The 19,891-nt window shown below is 44.7% G+C and overlaps 1 protein-coding gene across 3 annotated transcripts in view; it reads left to right on the top strand.

Annotated features, from left to right (window-relative positions):
* Positions 1-19,891, top strand: part of BLNK (B cell linker) — a 161,682-nt gene that overhangs the window by 81,060 nt on the left and 60,731 nt on the right. The window contains exon 1 of one of the 3 annotated variants that reach the window (XM_084845920.1): positions 7,408-7,846. The exons of the other annotated variants lie outside the window; for them this stretch is intronic. Within the exon in view, the coding sequence (XP_084702046.1) occupies positions 7,767-7,846 (80 nt within the window). The 5' untranslated portion in view covers positions 7,408-7,766. Of the gene's footprint in view, positions 1-7,407; positions 7,847-19,891 lie in introns of those variants that run through there. 3 annotated transcript variants of the gene reach the window in all.

Genomic DNA, 19,891 nt, shown 5'->3' with positions numbered 1-19,891 from the left:
TCCTGTGCATGTTTACTTATAACTAAAGCTGCAGTCCTATACCCACTTACCTAGGAGTGAATTCCATTGAATTTCAATGGGTATTACTTCTGATTAGACTTGGTAGATGTACCATAAGTATCATTCAATGGGGCTTGCTCCTTGGTAAGTGTCATAGGACTGGAGCCTTAGAATAAAAGACTATCTATTTGATGCCATTCATATATTTCTCCTTGGCAATTGACTTCTAGAATCTAGAAAATGCATATTTGAAACTCTGTAGCCCCATACAACCTGTATTCCCATCATCTTAAAAACCTGACACAACAAGTATATGCAGAAGTAGAAAAGCAAAGTGTTGTTCTATTACAGGATGGCTGTGCCTGATCCCATCTGATCTCGGAAGCTAAGCAGGGTCAGCCTTGCTTAGTACTTGAATGGGAGACCGCCTGGGAATCAGGCTTCCTGCATTGAGCAGGGGGTTGGACTCAATGGGCTTGTAGGCCACTTCCAACCCTATGAATCTGTGTAACAAAGTAAATCCAATTCCTCTGTCATTATGTTTCACAGTATCTTGATAGTGGAAATTTTAAATCACTCATATTCCATGTTCTCAGAACTCTACCAATAAGGCAGGGGGGAGCCATTTTCTAAGAACACATTTCAAACTTAGTATTTCTTTCCAAGACAAAAATACGGAAGCATTTGTATCAGAGCAATCCTATAACAACTTACTTGGGTGTTAGGCCAATTGAATTTAATGGGACTTATTTCTGAGCACACATATATAGTATTGCAGTGTATATTTCCTTATCCATATTGCTTCATGAAAAACATTTGAAATAGTTTGTAAAGAATTCCTATTTGATTGCCATAATAGCGGCATAAACAAAATGTTAGATGTTAAAGGGCTGCCATGGAGGAACATATTGTCTGATTTTGACCTGGACCACAAAGTTCAATAAGAACAGTCCCATATTGAGATCTCAGATCCCCTTGTAGCCCACCTGCAGCCAGCCTTTTGGTCTAAAGACATCTGGCAAGATGCAGTAGGGTCCACATGGCATCATCTGCTGAACCTCCACATTAAGTGACAAGGCAAACACAAAACCTACTCTTGATATGAAAAATCAAAACTCCTATGTTGACTATGAAGAACAGTGTGTGTGTGTGTGTGTGTGTGTGTGTTAAAAGCAGAAGTGTTAACTGTGCCTTCATACAGGGGTTTAGTTCTCAAGGGAAATCAACCGTTGCTTGAACAGTTGCTAAGTGAATCATGAAGACAGATCCGGCATGAGAACGTGCTGTTTTCATCCATGTCTTTCCCTTTCTCATAATAGAAGTGGAGCCATACTACCTAAAGCCAGTGCTGGCTCCAGGTTTTGGAGAGCTATTGGGCAAGAAGCCCTCAATGGGGCCCCACTGTCAGTGAGTCCTCCTTCTCATCAGCATTGCCACCACCCGCCCTTGCTCCTCCTCCTCTTTCTCATCATTGCTACCGCTTGCTTGCTTGCCAGGCAGCCAGCCAGTGAGCAAGCAGGCAGGGGCATCTACTACCCCTTCTTCTCACCACCACTGTTGTCTGGAACAGGGTGAGGGGCAGGTGAACAAGCAGGTTGCAATGGTGAAGAGGAGCAAGTCCAGTGGGCTCTTTTCAGTGGGCCCCTGCTGAGGTGCGGGCCCTCAGCAGGTGCCCAATTATGCCTACCCTTGACCCCGGCTTTGCCTAAAGCAAAAAGCATCTTGGGTCTGCATCAACATTGTTTAATTTCATGTTGGATGGTAGGAATGCAATCCTGAAAAACAACCTCAATAATGCCATGCCAGGGTGTATGGCTTGAAGGTTGTAGAGTTTACATTCTGCTATAGCTCAGCAGAAGCCCAAATTACTCCAGAACTGCTTGTGGAACAGAACTGCAGGTGAAAAGAAATCTCCCAGTTATCTCTAATTCTTCTCTATCCATTGAGCAGAATTTCAGATGGCTTTGACTGCTTTCTTCAACAGTATCCCTATTACTGATTTTGAAAGGGACTCTCCAAAAGCCAGAAGACTGAGAAAGAAAAAGACATACTTATGAACCATGCATATGAAGATCACAAAACACCGAACTGAATAAATTTCCTGAAGACTTAGGAATCCTAGTGGTGGATCACTAAATCTGTCTACCATCAATGGTTCTCTAAAATAACTTTTCTAGATCTAACTATGACACTAAGGCTGCAATCCTATACCCAATTACCTGGGAGTAAGCCTTGTTGAACTTAGTGGAGCTTACTTCTGAGTAGACATGCATAGGATTGCACTGTAAGGTTTTCATGAAGAGAATTGAGTTCACTCTGGAATTGGTTTCTAGCTCTCATGGTTGAAATTAGGCTGAGCTTACTTGTAAAACCTCAGAGGTCATGAAATAATAACAACAGATGTTGCAGCCATAGTTAGGAAGTGTGTGTGTGTGTGCGCGTGTGTGTGCATGCATGCGCGCCTGTGCCCACTGTGGATGGAATAGCTGCTATGTGGTGGATGCAAGAGCTGTTAATGACAGACATCCACCATGGAGGGTCCGCTTCCTTGGTGTATGTTTCATTTGGTGTTAGCATTGGTGGTTCAGCATAGTTGAAGGTAGGCAGGAAAGTGGAAGGAGAACTGCCACACTCATATATTCCTCAAGGATTTTTAAAGAATGAGGAGCTAAAGCTTATGTAAAAAAGATGATGCCCCATAAATGTCAAGGGAAAACAGTCTTACAGGTTAAAACAAACACAACACCCAGATTCAAAGCATCATTCAACAAAAGCCTCACTGAACTTTGCAACCTCTCAGTCTGTGTTGCCTATCTGTAACATGCTAGAAACCTGAAGTTATGAAAGTGCAGCAGACGACCTATTCTTTGGTGAGGTTATATTTGAACTCTTAAGCATAAAGCTGAACATAGATGAAATGCTGGTGTCTCAGTCTTACTGTGCTAACAGCACTGTCTAGGTATATGTATCATCAGGATATGGGTTCAACCCCTTTAAAGCAATGGAGATGTCACTGACAACTGCCCATGGTTAACAGCAGACGGGGGTTGGATTCAGCTTAGTCATACCTACAGTAAACCCATTGAAATCAGTGGGACTTAGGTTAGTTAAAACTAACTTAAATCCCATCGATTTCAATGGATCTGCTCTAAGTATGACTATTTCTGGATTCAAATGTTGATTTGAAGAACGATTAAAACAAATTATCCCAAACAAGTGTGGGATAAGTGCATTTAGAATTCATAATCTCCTAAACCCATCCCAGCTAATTCCCTCTACCATCCACTCTCTTGCCAATCCTTCTTCCAAACTAACCAATTTCCCACCTTTGCCCCAATTGCCATTTCATGCTCCTTCAACTCCCCCACCATTACTTTACATCCCATACTCTGAGCGATTTCCTCATCCCCATCCTCCTAACACAACCCCCCCAAAAATGGTTAATTTCTATGTGTGTGTTTTCCTGAACTAAGAACATAAGAACAACCATGCTGGATCAGACCCAGGGTCCATCTCCTCCAGCATTCTGTTCACATAGTGGCCAACCAGCTAAACCCACAAGTGAGTGCAATAGAACCCTCTTACCTGCTCCTTTTTGGTCACTAGTATTTGTTCTTGGCTAACTACATACCTGTTCATTCTTGGCCAACTGGTGACCAGTCTTTTAGAGCCTTTTATAAAGATAAGTGAAATGGGGAAGTACGGGCCCTTGGCCCTATACAGTAAATTCTTCCCTAGCCACACCTCTGTGGATGCTTGATCATTCTGTCACTCTACATTGGCACCACTTTTCATACCAGGTTCCACCATCTCTCTGTCTCTGATGTTTTGTCCTTTGAGTTAATTCACAGTGGTTGTGAGAATGGCCATTTAGGAATTAATAGGTAGTTGTAAATCTGGACTTGAATCAACACAATCCCTGCCATAACTTTGTGAATTCCTGGGACTGGCAGCCTTACTCACCCGTCCCTGTGTTTTCTATTTGGCAAGCTCTCTGAACAAAATAATATTGGATCTCTTCTGTACTTGAAAGTATTTTCAGATGTGTTGTAATAATTGGGCAGGACCTAACCACACCTAAGCACTTCTAACCCAGGCCTAGTCTACACAGCTAGGGGGTTTGGGTGGAAGAATGCTGAGGTGGTAGAATGGACTGCACCACGTCAGACTGTGGGTGATGGATTCCAGTTTTCGGTGCTCCTCTATGTCAAAAACAAACAAATCCCCAACTCCTTGCAAATGCAAAATTAGCACTACAGGGAGAAAGGTTCTCTCCTAGCTCATTGCTGGCTGTGCTAGTTTTCACTTTGCAAGGGAGTAGGAGAGCATTCATAAATATGACCACCCAGCTGTAGTCTGAAGTAGTACAGTACAGTCCACCACCTCAACACTCTTACCGCATTCTGCTTCAAGTATAGACCAGGCCTTTAAGTTGAATGTGTGAAATGTGTGAATGCATTTTGTGTATCTGTTTTTCAAAATGCAAATAGCAACCATGGGGGTGGAGCCGATCAGGAATGTGCTGCATCGGGTTTAATGCTTTCCTCCATGCCACAGTCCCAGTGAAAATCATCCCCCAAAACTGCTATTGGCTCTGGAACCGAAGCTTCCATTAGTACTGACAGCAGCTTCTCTCCCAGAGCACATAGCAGCTTGGGGACAGGGGTGGGTGGGATTTTCATCAGGACTGTGGCATGGGAGGAAAGTGTTAAACCCCTGTTCCCCATGTGGCATGGCTCCCCACAGTAGCTATTTAAGTTCTGAAAACAGATGTATGAAAATGTATTCATGCATTTCATGCATCAGCCGACTGGTGGGAGAGATTTCAGCCTTCATACACACAAGCTGCAGTTCACTTGATCCATTGTTATTCATGTGTAGTATTACCACATGGAGCCCCCTCACTAGTCTAGTTCCTTTGCAAAATCTATTCTTTCTCATTAAAGAGGAACAAAGGGTAACATTTCAAAACCTAGTTGCTCTGTGACTCTCACCATACATACCACCTTCATGTTTATTTTATATTGTGATTTGAATTTTTATGTACACCTCCCTAGAATCCTGATTATTATTATGAATGAAGATGAACTATAGACATTTTCTTTATTTTACTTTCAAACTGCCCAATAACCCTAGTTCTCTGCATGGTGTACAATATTTTAAAAACCTAAAATATAAACAATAGAACAATGAATAAAAGCAGAACATCACAAAACCAAGATAAAATCAGCAGCAAAGAATAAAAACACTGCAGCACATAAAACCAAAGTAAAACTGGCAGCAATAAAAGTGCAATGATCGAAAAGCACTAAACATTTATTTATTCTTAGAATGGATGAATAAATAAAGAGCCCCACTCTGTTTAGATCAGGGTGTGCTTGATAAAACATGCCGCTAACACCCCTTTAATCTCAGTTTTTCTTGTAAACAGGAAGGAGGTATCAGCATACAGCATCCCCATTTATCCTTCAACAATATCTTTTCAAAAGTCTCTTTGGGCAAAAGCATCATTCTCTCAGGAGCAGGGGTTGAGTGGCACAATTTTACTTCAGAAAGGTCCACTGGTGCCATTGCAGAAATACTGAGGGGGAAATGGAAACACAAGAGTAAGTAGCAGTGGGGAAAATGAACAGACATTGCAAGAATTATACTCCGCGGTGTAGGAGTCAAAGCTCGCCACCCTGGCACTTTTTAATTAGCAGGGATGCTGATGTCATCTGCCACACCCCACACCCCTCAGACTCCCCTGTTCTATCTGAGCTTTGCTGCAGTCCTCACAGTAGCTTGGGGGTGGAGATGAATTTTCCCAGCAACACTATACTGTTCTTTGTGGTAACAGAAAGTATTTTGGGGTGGCTTGGTGGTCAGTGTGCAATTCAACGTTACAAAAGACCTGCTTCTAACAGAGATGAAAACTTCTAGAATTGGCTTGTTGATATGGATCAACACAGCTGCTTGAATTTTTTGCCTCTCCTTGGGGGATGTGGCTGTGGGGGACTGTCATGAGAGCCTGCCCTTCAAAACAGACCACTATACCACTGACTATACTGGATGATGAAGGCCAGTGGAGAAAGTACCTGAAACAAAAATAGATATGAGATCAACCTGGGTTGCGTGTTGCACACACATCTTGTCTCCCACAATGAAACCAGTGTGCCATTGATTCTGGCTTGAAACTAGCCCACTCTTTCTAAGGAACATGAAAAGAGCCCTGTTGACACCGATCAAAGATCCATCCAGAGGAAGACCATTCTTTCCCCAAAGGCTGTCAGCTAGTAGGGATGGACGAATCCCTTACCTGGCTCCACGCAGGGGCATCCGCAGTGGGGGGCAGGCACTCCATCCCTCCCCCCGGAATCCTCCCTAGCCAGCTCCATTCCGCAGAGGCTCTGTGGAGCCGCTGGCCGAGGCTGTCCGCAGGCTGTCCGCAGGCTGACCGCTGGCCGAGGCTGTGCTGCTGCGGCCGTAAATGGCGGCCGTCGTAGCGGCCGCCATTTGCGTCCTTGCAAGCAGCCGTGATAGGCTATGTATCTACGTAGCCTATCACGACAAAGAGCAGGGACGCAAATGGCAGCCCTTTGGTGGCAAATGGCGGCCCTCTTTGCCATGATAGGCTACGTATTTACGTAGCCTATCATGGTAAAGGCAGCCACGCATATGGCGTAGTAAATACTTATGTAGCCTATCACGGCTGCAAGGACGCAAATGGTGGCTGCAGCAGCCCGGCTGTGGCCGGCCAGGAGACCAGCCGCCACCGCCACCGCATCCGCCCCAGGTAAGTTCCGTCGCGGGGGGATTTCACGGGGGAGCAGGGGGCGGGAGGCTGTTCCGCCACGGATTCCAGGGGGCCGGATTCTAAAGAGTCCGCCCTCACTGGAATGTGTGGCGGAATTCTCTGACATCCCTATCAACTAGATGCCCCCGGAGCAGCCAGGCATGAAGGCAAAAGCCCTTCTCCAGTTCCTTGTCTCCAACATCTGGTGCTTACAGCCTCCAAACATGGAGGGCCTTCAAACGAGAAACCAACTTCCCCCCATCGCATGCATTTATTAATTTATTTGTTTGTTTGTTTGTTACATTTATATCCCACCTTTTCCCTCATGGAAGCGTACAGGATCCTCCTTTCCATTTTATCCTCACAACAACCCTTGAGGAAAGTTAGGCTGAGCGTCGGTGACTGGCCCAAAGTCACCCAGTGGGCTTCATGGCCGAGTGGGGACTAGAACCCGGATCTCCCCAGTCCCACTCCAGCACACTGCCTCTCCCCTTGCACCCAGTCCAACCCTTTCCTAGCCACAGAATGCTAAGCAACCTCTCCCAGACATCAAGGTGTCAGTCAGCCTCCAGCTACCAGGAAGGAGGCAGGAAGTTTTCCCTGTCCTCGTTCCATTCGGATGAAACGCACGAGGCGTATGAAGAAACAAAAGAGGAAGACGTGATGAAGGGCTCCGGGCCAGACGGGGGTGGCTTACACGCCCAAGAGGTGTGGATCTTCTTCAGGTTTGTACAAACACCCTATTACCAGCCAAGCTGGCTCGGTCACATGACAAACTCGGAACATGAAACCCGACCAGGCGCTCAGGCAAGTTTTGCTTCTCCCAAAACGCACGCGAACTCGCCTCCCGCGCCGCGCCGCGCCGCGAGCCCGATCTGAAGGGGGGCTGCAATCCTGAGGGAAATCCATGCCCTCCCTCTCGGATCGGCCGCCCGCCCTCACGACACCTCCCCGGGGGAACTAGGGAGCCGCAGATGCCCCTTGGACTCGGATGCCAGTTGATCCGAGGCAATCGGCGGCGGGAATGGACAAGTTCAGCAAAATCACGGTGCCCGCAGGACAGAAGCTCAGGTACGAGCCTTTCTTTCTCTCCCCGCCCCTTTCCTTCCCTTTCCCCCCTTTTCACGCAGCGAGCGTGACTCGGGGGTTGTTTCTTTCCTGCCGTGCCGCGTGATGGAAAGCTGCTCGACAAGAGCAGAGAGCAGAAACTTGCTCGTAGAAGAGAATCGAGCGGTCGAGAGAGGGTTCAAAATGGGGGCTAGGGTAACAAGCTTTCGAGTTGCACAGGAGTCCAAACAAATCGGAAATGAGCGCGTTCTGCGCGGCTGGAAATCAGGCTGACACTTTTTCTGGGAAGGGTTCCTGTGCCTTAATATGGCAGGCAAACTTCGCACCCGGTGAATCTTTTCCCAGCACTAAGTCCCCATGCCGGGAAATGCTTCAACTGTTGAATGTCAGCCTGTCATTAAAGACACTCTCGTCCACCCAAACCTGGAAGTTCTCACCTCTGCGTGCCGGGACATATTCAGAACCCATTTGGATCATTTATTTGTTTAACTGGGATGTGCCCAAGAGTTCCTGGTTTCCACGGTGTTGCAAGCAAGGGAAACTTTGCTGTGTAGCACAGGGTTATGTGCATCCTTCCTTTGTGTGGGCAGTGCTGCCTGTTTTGACCTGCTGTTCCTCTGCTCCACCTTGGTGACTACCAGGGCATCAGTCAGAGCACTGGAGACCGGGGACTCCGATTTAGGTGGGGCTGTGGATCTATTCTGGGTTTCAAACAGAACCAGCCAGATCTCCAAAGGAGCTATCCAAGGTGCTGGACCCGTTTGAGAGATATAGTTCAGCACCTTGGGTAGCTCTGAGTTCTGGCCAGTTCTGATTGAAACCCAGAATGGATTAGCGCCTCCACCAAAATCGGAGCCACCAGCCTCCACTGCGTCAGCCTCTGCACAGGTGCTGCACAGCTTGCAGGAATCGGATCTGCAGAATGTGTGTATTATACTCTTCAGACTCTTTTGCAGCGTTTTTCAGATCTGGACTGCAAAGACAAAATGAGAAACTTTTGGTTGGTGGCCCAAAGGACTAAATGCGTAGCAGAGAGATTTAGGACAGTTCTGTTGCATGTACACTCCTATTCCACTGGTGTTTCCTGCAGCAAACATATCAAACATTGATGTCTTAAAATACCTACTCATGCGTACCCATCTGGGGACCTTACATCACAATTTGGCTCTGGGAGAGAGCATTTCTGATAGTGCTGTTCTGAAGAGTAATGTGAAGCCTCTGACAAGTGTGATCAATCCAGCAGAGTGCTACCATGGATCACAATCCAAGTGGAGAAGGGATGGGGTGGGGTGGGGGGAAGAGAGAGAGAATGAAGCTGATTAAAAGTAAAAACTAAGAAACCGTACTGAGTGATTTGTGAGTTGCTGGGAGATCACTCAAGTAACAATTGAGTGATCTCCCAGCAACTGGGCACAATTCAGAATAAAGTTCTCCTGCTCAGGCACTGTTAAAATGACGGGGAGTTGTGCTGAGGTGTGCAACTCTTGGCACTTCCTATACATTCCAGTGGGGCATGAACAGGAAAACAAGAATTGTGCTCTCTGGGTTTATTACTGCTTGACCATTTTTTCCATACATTTCCATTGATTGTTTTTATGACTTGAGGGTTTGCTTTAAAAAAAGAAGAATGATTTGTTCCTTAGGCTATACAAAAATTGTTTCTATAAGGTGTCTTACCAATAATATTATGCATGTCTCAGCATCCCCAGTTCTGTGATAAGTTGGGACCAGGGAAGAGGGCTTTTGCGGTTGGCGAAACTGCCATTCTTGCAGTTTAAAATGTGGCCACAGCTATATTGATTAATTACAATCAATGGATGATTCATTGGGATCAGTGTGCATGGAGGGGGGATGCCATCTCTCTATTCAACTTTTCCTGATACTGGTCTGGCTATGCAGCTGGCAGCTGTAAATGTGCTTCAGGTGCCATGCTCAAGCCTAGGTTTTCTGACTATGGTGAACCTTATGCCTGGCCATACGCTTAGGCTAAAAGCTGGCCAGCCCCGCTGGTGGCCACTCGTGGATCGCCAAAAAAGAGGACACTGTTTGGTATAAAATTTGCATATACTAATGTATGCATATAGATGCACATTTAGAAATAATTATACTTGAAATTGGAATACAGGACATCTCACCATAGTGTGGGAAGACTGTGACCAGATGATCTGTGTTGCTTGCTCAGTCTGCTGTCCAGGCAGTGTTGACGGGCCACTTCAAGGCCCAGCTCTTCCTTCTGATGGGTCTTTATCTTTAAACTGGGCTTGAACTGGACAGCTCTTCCAATAGAGGATGCCTTCAAAATAGAGGACAGTCCTCTGGCAGCCTTTCAAACAGAGGAATGCCCTCTGCAAAAGAGGACACATGGCCACCCTATTGCCAGGTCCTACCCCCTACCATATTGCATGGCCACAGATTAGAGGAGCCACCCCAGGCCTGGGGAGATCCCAATCTCCCTGTTCTAAGAGTGTTAGGACAAGTTTGTAACTCCCAGAACCTATGGGTCTTACTCTTCCACCCCCCTTTTCAATCCAACCTGCCAAATTGCAATGGATATTTAACATAACCATCATTACAATACTCTCACAACCTTTAGAAGAGTCACACCAAGGAAGACCAAAAAAACCCATGCCTGTCTCTGGCCAATCAGGACGGCATGAAAAAAAACTCTCCCATGCTCCAAAAGAATGCCCTACAAATGCCTGGGGGTGGGGGGTGACCCTATCTCGGAGAGGGTGGGTAGGTGGCTTGTGCTGCTTACCACCTGCAACTCAGGCCAGGCTGTGCTGACAAAGTCCTTCTACCGATGTATCTCAAGTCTCCCCCAGCCAAAATCTCACAGTAGCCAAAAAGTTGAAGCCATAACGCTACTTCCTTCCTCCAAGCCCTGGACATCACAGGACTCCTCAATTGGACTTCTGTGGCCACAGCAGCCACATGCAAAGACATGTGGGCAGGCTTTCACCACAAGTCAGAAGGAGCCTTTTTCATGGCTGCACTTACACTTTGGTACTCCGTTACCAAGGGAGGCTCATTTCACCCCCTCTTTAATGGCCTTTCATAATTTGGTTGGGTTTTTTTTAAGTGCCTGGGGGTTTTTTTTTGTTCTTTTGTCTCTAGACTGTGAGCATTTTTACTGATACTGTATTGTGTTTATTCCCTGCTGCTCTTTTATTTATTATTTATTTATTAGATTTATTAGCCACCCATCTTTTAACATGTTGGCATTTTAGTGTCACCGTTCCTTTGAATTAATTTTATGGTTGTTATTCTTGTTAGCAACCATAAAATTAATTCAAAGGAACGGTGACACTAAAATGCCAACATGTTAAAAGATGGGTGGCTAATAAATCTAATAAATAAATAATAAATAAAAGAGCAGCAGGGAATAAACACAATACAGTATCAGTAAAAATGCTCAAAGTCTAGAGACAAAAGAACAAAAAAAAACCCCAGGCACTTAAAAAAAAAAAAAACCAAATTATGAAAGGCCATTAAAGAGGGGGTGAAATGAGCCTCCCTTGGTAACGGGTAACCTTGGTAACCATTTTATGGTTGTTATTCTTGTTAGCCCCTTCATGGATCACTGCCTTGTTGTGGCGAAGGGGCTTGCGTAACTCAGTGAAGCCATAAGCTATGCCGTGCAGGGCCACCCAAGACGGACAGGTCATGGCAGAGAGTTCTGACAAAATGTGGTCCACTGGAGAAGGAAATGGCAACCCACTCCAGTATTCTTGCCAAGAAAACCCCATGGAACGTATCACAAGGCTAAAAGATATGACGCCGGAAGATGAGCCCCTCAGGTCGGAAGGTGTCCAATATGCTACTGGGGAAGAGCAGAGGGTATTTCCAAGTAGCGCCAGAAAGAGTGAAGAGGCTGGGCCAAACCCGAAAGGACACTCAGCTGTGGATGTGTCTGGTGGTGAAAAGAAAATCTGATGCTGTAAAGAACAATATTGTTTAGGAACCTGGAATGTCAGATCAATGAATCAAGGTAAGCTGGAGGTGGTCAAACATGAGATGGCAAGATTGAACATCGACATCTTGGGAATCAGCGAACTAAAATGGACAGGCATGGGCGAATTTAATTCAGGTGACCATCATATCTACTATTGTGGGCAAGAATCCCTTAGAAGAAATGGAGTAGCACTCATAGTCAACAAAAGGGTGGGAAAAGCAGTACTGGGGTACAATCTGAAAAATGATAGAATGATCTCAGTACGAATCCAAGGCAAACCATTCAACATCACAGTAATTCAAGTCTATGCCCCAACCACTGAGGCCGAAGAAGCTGAGGTTGATCGGTTCTATGAAGACCTACAACACCTTCTAGAACTAACACCAAAAAAAGATGTCCTCTTCATCATAGGGGATTGGAATGCTAAAGTAGGAAATCAAGAAATCACCGGGATAACAGGCAGGCATGGCCTTGGTGTACAAAATGAAGCAGGACAAAAGCTAATAGAGTTTTGCCAAGAGAACATGCTGATCATAGCAAACACTCTTTTCCAACAGCACAAGAGGCGACTCTACACATGGACGTCACCAGATGGTCAATATCGAAATCAGATTGATTATGTCCTTTGCAGCCAAAGATGGAGAAGCTCCATACAGTCAGTAAAAACAAGACCTGGAGCTGACTGTGGCTCAGATCATGAGCTGCTTCTTGCAAAATTTCGTCTTAAATTGTAGAACGTCGGGAAAACCACTAAACCGTTCAGGTATGACCTAAATCATATCCCTGATGAATATACAGTGGAGGTGAGGAATAGATTTCAGGGATTAGACCTGATAGACAGAGTGCCTGAGGAACTATGGACGGAGATCCGTAACATTGTTCAGGAGGCAGCAACGAAATCCATCCCAAAGAAAAAGAAATGCAAGAAAGCAAAGTGGCTGTCTGATGAGGCTTTACAAGTAGCTCATGAAAGAAGGGAAGCGAAAAGCAAGGGAGAAAGGGGAAGATATACCCAACTGAACGCAGAGTTCCAGAGAATAGCAAGGAGAGACAAGAAGGCCTTCTTAAATGAACAATGCAAAGAAATCGAGGAAAACAACAGAATGGGAAAGACTAGAGATCTCTTCAAGAAAATCGGAGATCTCAAGGGAACGTTTTGTGCAAAGACGGGCATGATAAAGGACCAAGAAGGCAGGGACCTAACAGAAGCAGATGAGATTAAGAAGAGGTGGCAAGAATACACAGAAGAACTATACAGGAAAGATCTGAATGTCCCTGATAGCCATGATAGTGCGGTCACTGAACTTGAGCTGGACATCCTAGAGAGTGAAGTCAAGTGGGCCTTAGGAAGCATTAGTAACAACAAAGCTAGCGGAGATGACAGTATTCCAGCCGAGCTATTTAAAATCCTCAAAGATGATGCTGTTAAAGTGCTGCATTCAATATGTCAACAAATCTGGAACACTCAACAGTGGCCACAAGACTGGAAAAGGTCAGTTTACATTCCAATTCCAAAGAAGGGCAACGCCAAAGAGTGTTCAAACTACCGCACAATTGCGCTCATTTCACATGCCAGCAAGGTGATGCTCAAAATCCTACAAGCTAGGCTTCAGCAGTATGCGAACCGAGAACTACCGGAAGTACAAGCTGGGTTTAGAAGAGGCAGAGGAACTAGAGATCAAATCGCCAACATTCGCTGCATCATGGAGAAAGCAAGAGAATTCCAGAAAAACGTCTATTTCTGCTTCATTGACTACGCTAAAGCCTTTGATTGTGTGGATCACAACAAACTGTGGCAAATTCTTAAAGTGATGGGAGTACCAGACCACCTTACCTGTCTCCTGAGAAACCTGTACGAGGGTCAAGAAGCAACAGTAAGAACCGGACATGGAACAACCGATTGGTTCAAAATTGGGAAAGGAGTACGACAAGGCTGCATATTGTCACCCTGCTTATTTAACTTATATGCAGAGTACATCATGAGAAATGCCGGGTTGGATGAATCAGAGGTCGGAATTAAGATTGCTGGGAGAATTATCAACAACCTCCGATATGCAGACGATACCACCCTAATGGCAGAAAGCGAAGAGGATCTCAAGAGCCTCTTGTTGAGGGTGAAAGAGGAGAGTGCAAAAGCTGGTTTGAAACTCAACATTAAAAAAACTAAGATCATGGCATCTGGCCCCATCACTTCCTGGCATATAGAAGGGGAAGAAATGGAAGCAGTGACAGATTTTACTTTCTTGGGCTCCAAGATCACCGCAGACGGTGACTGTAGCCATGAAATTAAAAGACGCTTGCTCCTTGGGAGGAAAGCTATGGCCAACCTAGACAGCATAGTAAGAAGCAGAGACATCACCTTGCCGACAAAGGTCCGTCTAATCAAAGCTATGGTTTTCCCAGTAGTAATGTATGGCTGTGAGAGCTGGACTATAAGGAAGGCTGAGCGCCGAAGAATTGATGCTTTCGAACTGTGGTGCTGGAGAAGACTCTTATGAGTCCCCTGGACTGCAAGGAGGTCAAATCAGTCCATCCTAAAGGAAATCAACCCTGAGTGCTCATTGGAAGGACAGATAATGAAGCTGAAGCTCCAATATTTTGGCCACCTAATGCGAAGAGAAAACTCCCTGGAAAAGACCCTGATGCTGGGAAAGACTGAAGGCAAAAGGAGAAGGGGACGGCAGAGGATGAGATGGCTAGATAGCATCACGGATGCAATGAATATGAACTTGAGCACGCTCCGGGAGAGAGCGCAGGACAGGAAGGCCTGGCGTGCTATGGTCCATGGGGTCACGAAGAGTCGGACACGACTGAACGACTGAACAACAACAACAACATTCTTGTTAGACGCCTTGAGGTCTTCCAAGGAAAAGTGGAATATAGATGCTTTAAATAAAATATTATTTTTGCATTAAAGACCATTCTACATTCTGCAAAGGGAATGTTGTGTGTAGAAAAGGCTAAAAATTAAGTTTGATGTTAATGAATAAGCAATATTTTGAGTGGGCAAGAATGGGCAGGTATGCAGAATTGACAAAACTTTTGTCCACATTCATCATGGAACTTAAAACATAGATATCCCATGATAGGAGCTCCAACAAAACATGTTCATACACTTCTGTCATTTTATCTATACACTTTAGATATTATATAAAGCAGCTGTTGCAAGCAAGTAGGTGGAAGACAATTGTTCATCTGTAACATGAAGTTAAAGCTGGCTACTTGATTCTGCCACTGTTGGCCAGGCCCCACTCCATGTATTATTGAAAGGAGGCGACTGGATTAACTCTTGCACTGAATGCCACTTATGGCCGGTAGTCTTACATGTAGTAACATAAGCTATGTGCTAGGTGCATGGAGAGCACAATCCTAGGCCTGTCTACTCAGAACTAAAGCCCACTGAGTTCAGTGGGTCTTTTCCCCAGGTCTCAGACTGCAATCCTCTACACATTTACTTGGCAATAAGTCCCACTGAAGTAAATAGGACAAGAAGTGTGGAAAAGCAGAGGCACAAATGACTACATGCACATCTGATTTTGCAGGACCCCATGCCTTTAATAGCTGCATGGCTGGCAGAAATGCAACAAATGAAGCTTTCCCTCATCACTGTATCTTCATGTTTCTCTCTCCCAACCCCATCACTTGCAGAAAGTACGCCCTGCCAGGCAAGAGAAAAAAATAGCAACCATAAGGGATGAGCAAAATTGTTTCTCAATATATCAAAGAATCATAGACGATCACAGAATCATAGGGTTGGAAGGGGCCTACAAGACCATCGAGTCCAACCCCCCACTCAATGCAGGAAGCCTGATTCCCAAGCAGTCTCCCATCCAGGTGCTAACCAGGGCTGACCCTGCTTAGCTTCCGAGATCAGATGAGATCGGGCGCATCCAGCCCTTTGCTCAATATATGTTCTTTGAAGCATCTGTTTTCCTGTATCATTTTCGTATGGACTGTTAGTGCTCAACAGCCCTATTCACTCTTTGGCCCTTCGCATGGCCAGTGTGTGAAGCAAGTGGGGGCACACCTCCTGCCCCCAGTATTGGTGTGCCTGCTGGCCCCACGCTCCCATCCCACTGACTCCCTAGCTCAGCCCCTCTGACCTCCACACGTTTGGTGGAGGTCTGAAGAGGGACCGAACCGTATTCACGTAGATTCCTCCACTTGATCACACAGGACTTCCAGTCACAAGGAGGAGCCTACTCAAGTGCAGCTGGCTCCCCATTAAGACCTTAACTGAACATGTGGAAGTCACAGGAGCAGAGCCAGAGGTGAGCATGCAACTCCAGGGGCAAGGCCAGTGACACAGCCCTGCTGTCCTTTAATGTATTTGCCTTAATGCGTGGATAGGGCTAAAAACACAAGAGCCCTGCCGGAGCAGGCCAAAAGCCCTTTCTAGTCCAGCATTTTGTTCCTACGGTGGCCAACTAGATGCCTATGGGATGCCTAAAACCAGGACACCCCGCTGCTCATGTTTCCTAACAACTCGAATTCAGAGGCCTACTTAGGAACACTTCTACACCCACGTGCTAGTGTCCTGAGGCCATAGCAGGCGCCAACTATGCGAGCTATTAACCCAGCAAAGATCTGGAGAAGATTGAAAGCTTATATGCTGGCTGTCCCTGATTCACCAGTTGCAGCTGTGTCTTCCTCCTCATGAGTAAACCCTTGCTCATGAGTACAGCCTGGGCAAAAGGGTCTTCTGGCAGCCAGGCGGACACTCTTGACGACTGCTCTGACTGTCCCACCTGGTCCTCTGTTGTTAGTGCTCTGTTGAGCTATGGGCAAAGGGAAGAGAGTCTGGAATTATGGCTGGCATTGGGGCAGGGTTGAAGGAGTTCTTGGAGACCTCAGGAAAGGCATCCCTGCCACAGGCCCCTAAGGTTGCCCCAGGTCTACTGTAGGAGAGAGAGAGATACTGTGAGGAATCACACTCCTCCTCCTCCTCCTCCAAAGAAGTAATCCCTTCTGTCGTAGCCCCGACAACTACCACAGTCAAGGGCTTCCTGAAGTATGTGTAGCAAATCTGGCTTCACTCCCTGGTGAAGCATAACATAATGACAGTTGTCGTTGAGAGGACATCCCCTAAGTGTGTACACATTTCAGCTAAAAGAAGCAAACCTAACCAAATCTCACAGATGCAACAGATATTCTGCTGTTTTTCCCTTCATCTTCGTGAGCAAGTCTAATGATAACCTACACATGTTCATTATAAGAGGAATCAGTAGTATAGGCCCCAATCTTCTGCCTTCATTCTAGCTAGTTCATTATGTAAACAAGCACTTGTCCACCTTAATAACAAGCTTTATCCTTCTTACTTTAATAGAACTACTCATGCTGAAAAGAAATTATTTTGGTGACCTTTCACAATATGGCTTAAAGCCTAGTTATGTAGAACGAAGTCCAAATGAAACCAATGGGACGTATTTGCCAGTAAACATTATTAGGACTCCACTGCTTGGCAACTACATATTTTAAGCTTGGTTTCCCATTTGTGTATATCCTGTAGAGAAGAAACAGGGTGTGGGGCTGCCCAGGTTAGGGTGCATACATGCCACATACAGAGGGATGATTGTGATACAGCAAGAGTTAGAGGTGTGAAGGAACCTCTAGAAAGGCTGGGGGAGGAGAGGAACTGAATGATAAGAGGAGAGGAAAAACTTTTCTCAGGTTCTTTATTATTATTTTTCCAATGGAAAAATTGGAAAGGGGGGTTTAAAGAACCATATCACATCAGTTCTCTTTTATAATAATGAATACAATGTGTGTTTGTTTTTAAAGCAGGACTTTAAAATATATTGTTTTAGGCTCTTCTGTGGATACATATAAGGTTATTAATATAATGAAACTCCTGCGATTCCTGTTAACTGTAATTGGATTTCCTATGTAAGGTATGTGTTTTGTTAGTTGAAAAAGTTGTAATATTTTTATATATTCATTAATTACATTGAAAATGTGATTAAAATTCAATAACAATAATTTATATTGTTTTAGGCTGCAATCCTATGTACACGTACTAGAGAGTAAGCTCCATTGAATTCAGTGGGACTTACCTCTGAGGGGACATGCATAGAATTGTGCTGCCCACTGCACCGTACTTCCTCAAAATGGTTTCTAATAGCAATATAATAACTGTGTAAGATGATCTGCACAGTATTGTGTGCTGCCTACATGTGTAACTCAGTTGCTATTATCTTCACCTAGAAGCAGACATTACTTCTATTTCGGAGAGTTGGAAACAGTATTAAGGAGGAAGAGTTGCTCGGTGTTCAACAGTCATCCAACTGTTGCGTCATGGAGCCGTGGGAATTTTGTGTACTGTTTTTGCTGTTTCTGAAAAATTTGGAGACTGTTTCTAAGACTAAAGAATAATAACAAAAAACACCCCCTTCCTTTCTCTACAACATCGATGTTTTTTGTTGGACAGAGCAAACCTAAGTAGGGTAGAGGTGGATCTTCTGACTCATCCACAGCCCTGATGGCATATTCTGGCCAGGGGAGAAAGGGGACGTTCCATTTTCCCTAGTAGACCAGAGTTTATTAATTTACTCTCTTGTTGATTACAAAAGGATCCAAAGCTGGCTCTGACCCACCCTGCTCCTTTTGGGACTTTACCCTTTCTATGGTCAGTGGGAGAATCACTGGCAATAGCTTTCAGCCCCCTGCGCCTGTTCAAGAATAAAACTGAAAGAAAGACATAGCAGCTATATACAGATTGAGAGCTTTTCTACCTGAGTCATTTATTGTGCGCTTGTGATTCCTTACTCACAGTTGTTTACAGGTTCTTTAGTCATGATCCTCCAGTTTCCTGTCTGTTTTTTCAGAGCACTTTTCCTGGATTTTTTTTTAGAGTGGGGGAAATGGAGTATTATTTCTAAAAGTGAAAGAAAGGGTATTTTCCTACTTGTGTAATTATGATATTCCGCTATAGCACAGCACCACCTAGAGATTATGTAGTAGAAAAGCAGGAAAGGAAAAGGTCTTTGTGTAGAGCTCGGACTCAATTCTGCAATGAAACCGAATGTAGATACACTGGATTAACAGCCTCGTGTAGAAAAGCTGTGGTTTGTTTGGGCCCTGTGGTTTGTTTTGGCCCTGTGGAACCATAGTAGGAACACCTACTATGGTTCTCTTTCATAGGAACAATATGAAACAGCCCTTTGTACTAATGCCAATGAAACTGTTCTTGTTATCTTCTGAAAAGAATTATCAGAAAAATACAGGATTTTTAAAAAAAAGAAAAACTGCCTTCTGACACCAATTCGTAGCACTGCTGAGTCTTTAAAAGTTTAGCCAGTTACCTCGGGAATCACGTCCTTTGGACAGGCAGTCCTATAAACTACGAGACATGCTGTTCGGAATGCAGCTTTGTTGGTTGATACTCACCTGGTTTTTGTGTTAAATAAGAAATGTGAAGGCCAGTTACTCATGTTTCATGTCTTTGTCTTAGATAGTTTTACTTTTATACTGCTTGCAGTGGCCTAGAACTATAAACAATAAGCATTTTGTTATTGTTGTTGATACTCACTTCTAGTTTTGTCAGCTCTTCAGTATTGTATTTTTAAATAGAGCTACCAACTGATTTTAGATATATATTTTTGGGTTGATTAATCATCTCTCTTAACTAACCAGTTAATGTTAGATAACTGTGCAAATTGTCTACTCCTCCGTATGGTCCCTTTTTGACATATTGAAGGAAATGTGAGGTAATTTGCAACTTAATAAACACTCAGGTCCCAATCCAGCTTTAATTGCATGTACTTATGCATGATTAGTTGCTCCAGGATGTGGTTGAGTATGAGCATCCTAATGCTTATCTAACTGAAAGTAATACAGAGCAGATAGATGACATTCGTATTTGGATGTGAATGGATATTTGGATCTCATTCCATGTACAATACATATGCATATACTTTGTAATGCAATGTATGTATATTACTAGGGCTGTGCACGGACCACCCCCACCCCCGCTTTGCTTCAGATGCCGCTTCGGACCTTCTGAAGCAGTCCTACTTCACTTTGGACCCCATATGGATTTGGATCCGAATCCAAAGTGAGATTTGGATATCCGAATCATTCTGATACAATATTTT

Source organism: Heloderma suspectum, chromosome 3, assembly GCF_057233095.1.
Source record: "Heloderma suspectum isolate Gila_16-S chromosome 3, 16-S_ref, whole genome shotgun sequence".
Classification (NCBI taxonomy): domain Eukaryota; kingdom Metazoa; phylum Chordata; class Lepidosauria; order Squamata; family Helodermatidae; genus Heloderma; species Heloderma suspectum.
The sequence above is the reverse complement of the archived record's forward strand: the minus strand, read 5'-3'. Positions and strand labels throughout refer to the sequence as shown.